This window comes from Propithecus coquereli, unplaced genomic scaffold (assembly GCF_000956105.1).
Source record: "Propithecus coquereli isolate 6110/MARCELLA unplaced genomic scaffold, Pcoq_1.0 Scaffold610, whole genome shotgun sequence".
Lineage (NCBI taxonomy): Eukaryota > Metazoa > Chordata > Mammalia > Primates > Indriidae > Propithecus > Propithecus coquereli.
The window spans coordinates 109,467-111,429 of record NW_012152064.1 but is presented as its reverse complement, the minus strand read 5'-3'; the positions used below and the strand labels follow the sequence as shown (position 1 = coordinate 111,429).

Below are 1,963 nucleotides of genomic sequence, written 5' to 3'. Positions count from 1 at the left end.
ATTATTGCCATTTTGTTATTTATTTTCTGTACGTTTTATAGCTATTTTGCTCCTCGTTTCCTCCCTTACTGCCTTCCTTGTGTTGATTTTTATGAAATGACATATTTTGGTTTCCTTCTATTTCCCTTTGTATATATTCTATGGATATTTTGCAAATATAGTTTGCAGCTGCACTTTCCTGCTAGCTCCAATCTCTTCCCAACACTGCAACACCCCAATCCACAAAAAACTTTTCATTTTTTTAATTTCTTAAGTTTTAAAATTTCAGGCATAACATTTTTGACTAGTACTATATAAAAATTACTCTCTTGACCTGCTACCAACTGTTCAATAAGATTCTTCAATCACTGTAAGTGTTTTACTTGATAATTTTGTAAGTTTTCAGTATTTTTACTTTGTTTTTACTATTCTTCAATCTTACTACAATGTGTGCTAGCATGGAGTTTTTCTTAATTTGATGAGCCTAATCAATCTGGGAACACTCACGTTCTCTCAAAAAGGAATAATTCAAAGTCAAAGAATTCGAACATGCTAATTATATAAAAGTTGCACAAACATGTGTTCTGCAAACTAAAGGAACTCATAAATTTAAATAGAAACTTGAAATCCATGCCATCCACTGAGAGGGTCATCAAGGAAGTACAGCAGGTATTGAAGATGTCCAGATAAGTGAAACTGAGGACCATAATAGCTTCCAGGACCTCAATCCTCCCTTGAGCATTGAAGGCTGTAGGGAAGTAATCAGAAGAGAAAAAGTGGGAATCATTTTTCACACAGCAGGAAAGGAATAAACAATAACAAGAACTGACTAGGAAAGATGCTATATATTACTAGAGCATAAAACATAATAAATACAAAACTAACAGAAAAAAATACAGTTTATTCAAAGCCCTTCAAGTCATGGAAACGAGCAGGAATTTTTACCAAAGAAAATGGAAACTTACTGAAGGATTTCAAGACAGATAAAGCCATGCATTTATAAAAACAAACCTACCTGGTTGACTGAAAGAACTATTTAGTAAAAGTAAGCCCTAGTAAAAGGAAAGTAATTGACTGTAATGGAATCAAAGCCAAAATATAAATGCCACATTTCTACACTAGGGAGCATATAGAAGGCCAGCAAAACGACAGTGATATGGACAGGTAAGACACAGAACAAGCTCCAAGCCCAAGCCCCAGAGAGACAGGATGCTAATTAGAGCTGATTAGGGAAGAGCCAAGTGTACTAGGGCTGGTACCCAGCATGGAGCTGTAGTGCTATGACAGAAGGTTATTCGTATAAGGCAGGAGGCTGCAGCCCATTTACACATAGGCCACTTCGTTCACAGTGGCTGTGGGAAGAGTCAGGAACCACGAAGCAGGCATTGGGGGATGGGTCCCAGCCCCAATAAAAGATGAAAAGAGGAAGGAAGGATTTTGACATCACAAAGCGCATACTCTAAACGTGCAACAATTACCTGTTTCCAAACATTCTTCCACCACACCATCTTTGACCAAATTCAACTATCAACATTATAAGGGTAGAACATCTTTGAATTTCCTAATACATCAAGTATTGATCCATTTTTCATAGTGACACATCTGGTAATTTAGACTCTCTTTCTCATACACATCCAAGGACAATTACTGGCATGGGCCACTCACATGGGCGTAACTCATATTTTACATTGTCTGCATAAATGTGCAACACTGTATGTCATTTTTCTCTTGTAGGTAGAGCTAGAACTTGAATAATTATGAGTGAATACAAGAAAATTGTTCTGCTGACAGGATTAGAGAACATGAATGATTATCACTTTGGAGTAGTTAAATCCTTACTGGCCGATGACTTACAACTGACAAGAAAAATGCAAGATGATTATAACAGAATTAGGATTTCTGATCTGATGGTAGAAAAGTTCCCAGGTGCTGCCTGTGTGGACAAATTAATGGAATTGGTCAAAGATATAGACTCCCTTAAAGA

At 36.6% G+C, this 1,963-nt stretch overlaps 1 protein-coding gene across 1 annotated transcript in view; it reads left to right on the top strand.

The window, feature by feature from the left end:
* The window catches only part of MNDA (myeloid cell nuclear differentiation antigen), a 31,435-nt gene extending 29,701 nt beyond the window's left edge, over positions 1-1,734 (top strand). Inside the window, exon 7 of the mRNA XM_012659445.1 lies at positions 1,714-1,734. Coding sequence (XP_012514899.1) covers positions 1,714-1,734 — 21 coding nt within the window. The remainder of the gene's footprint in view (positions 1-1,713) is intronic.
* The last annotated feature ends 229 nt before the right edge of the window (positions 1,735-1,963 follow it).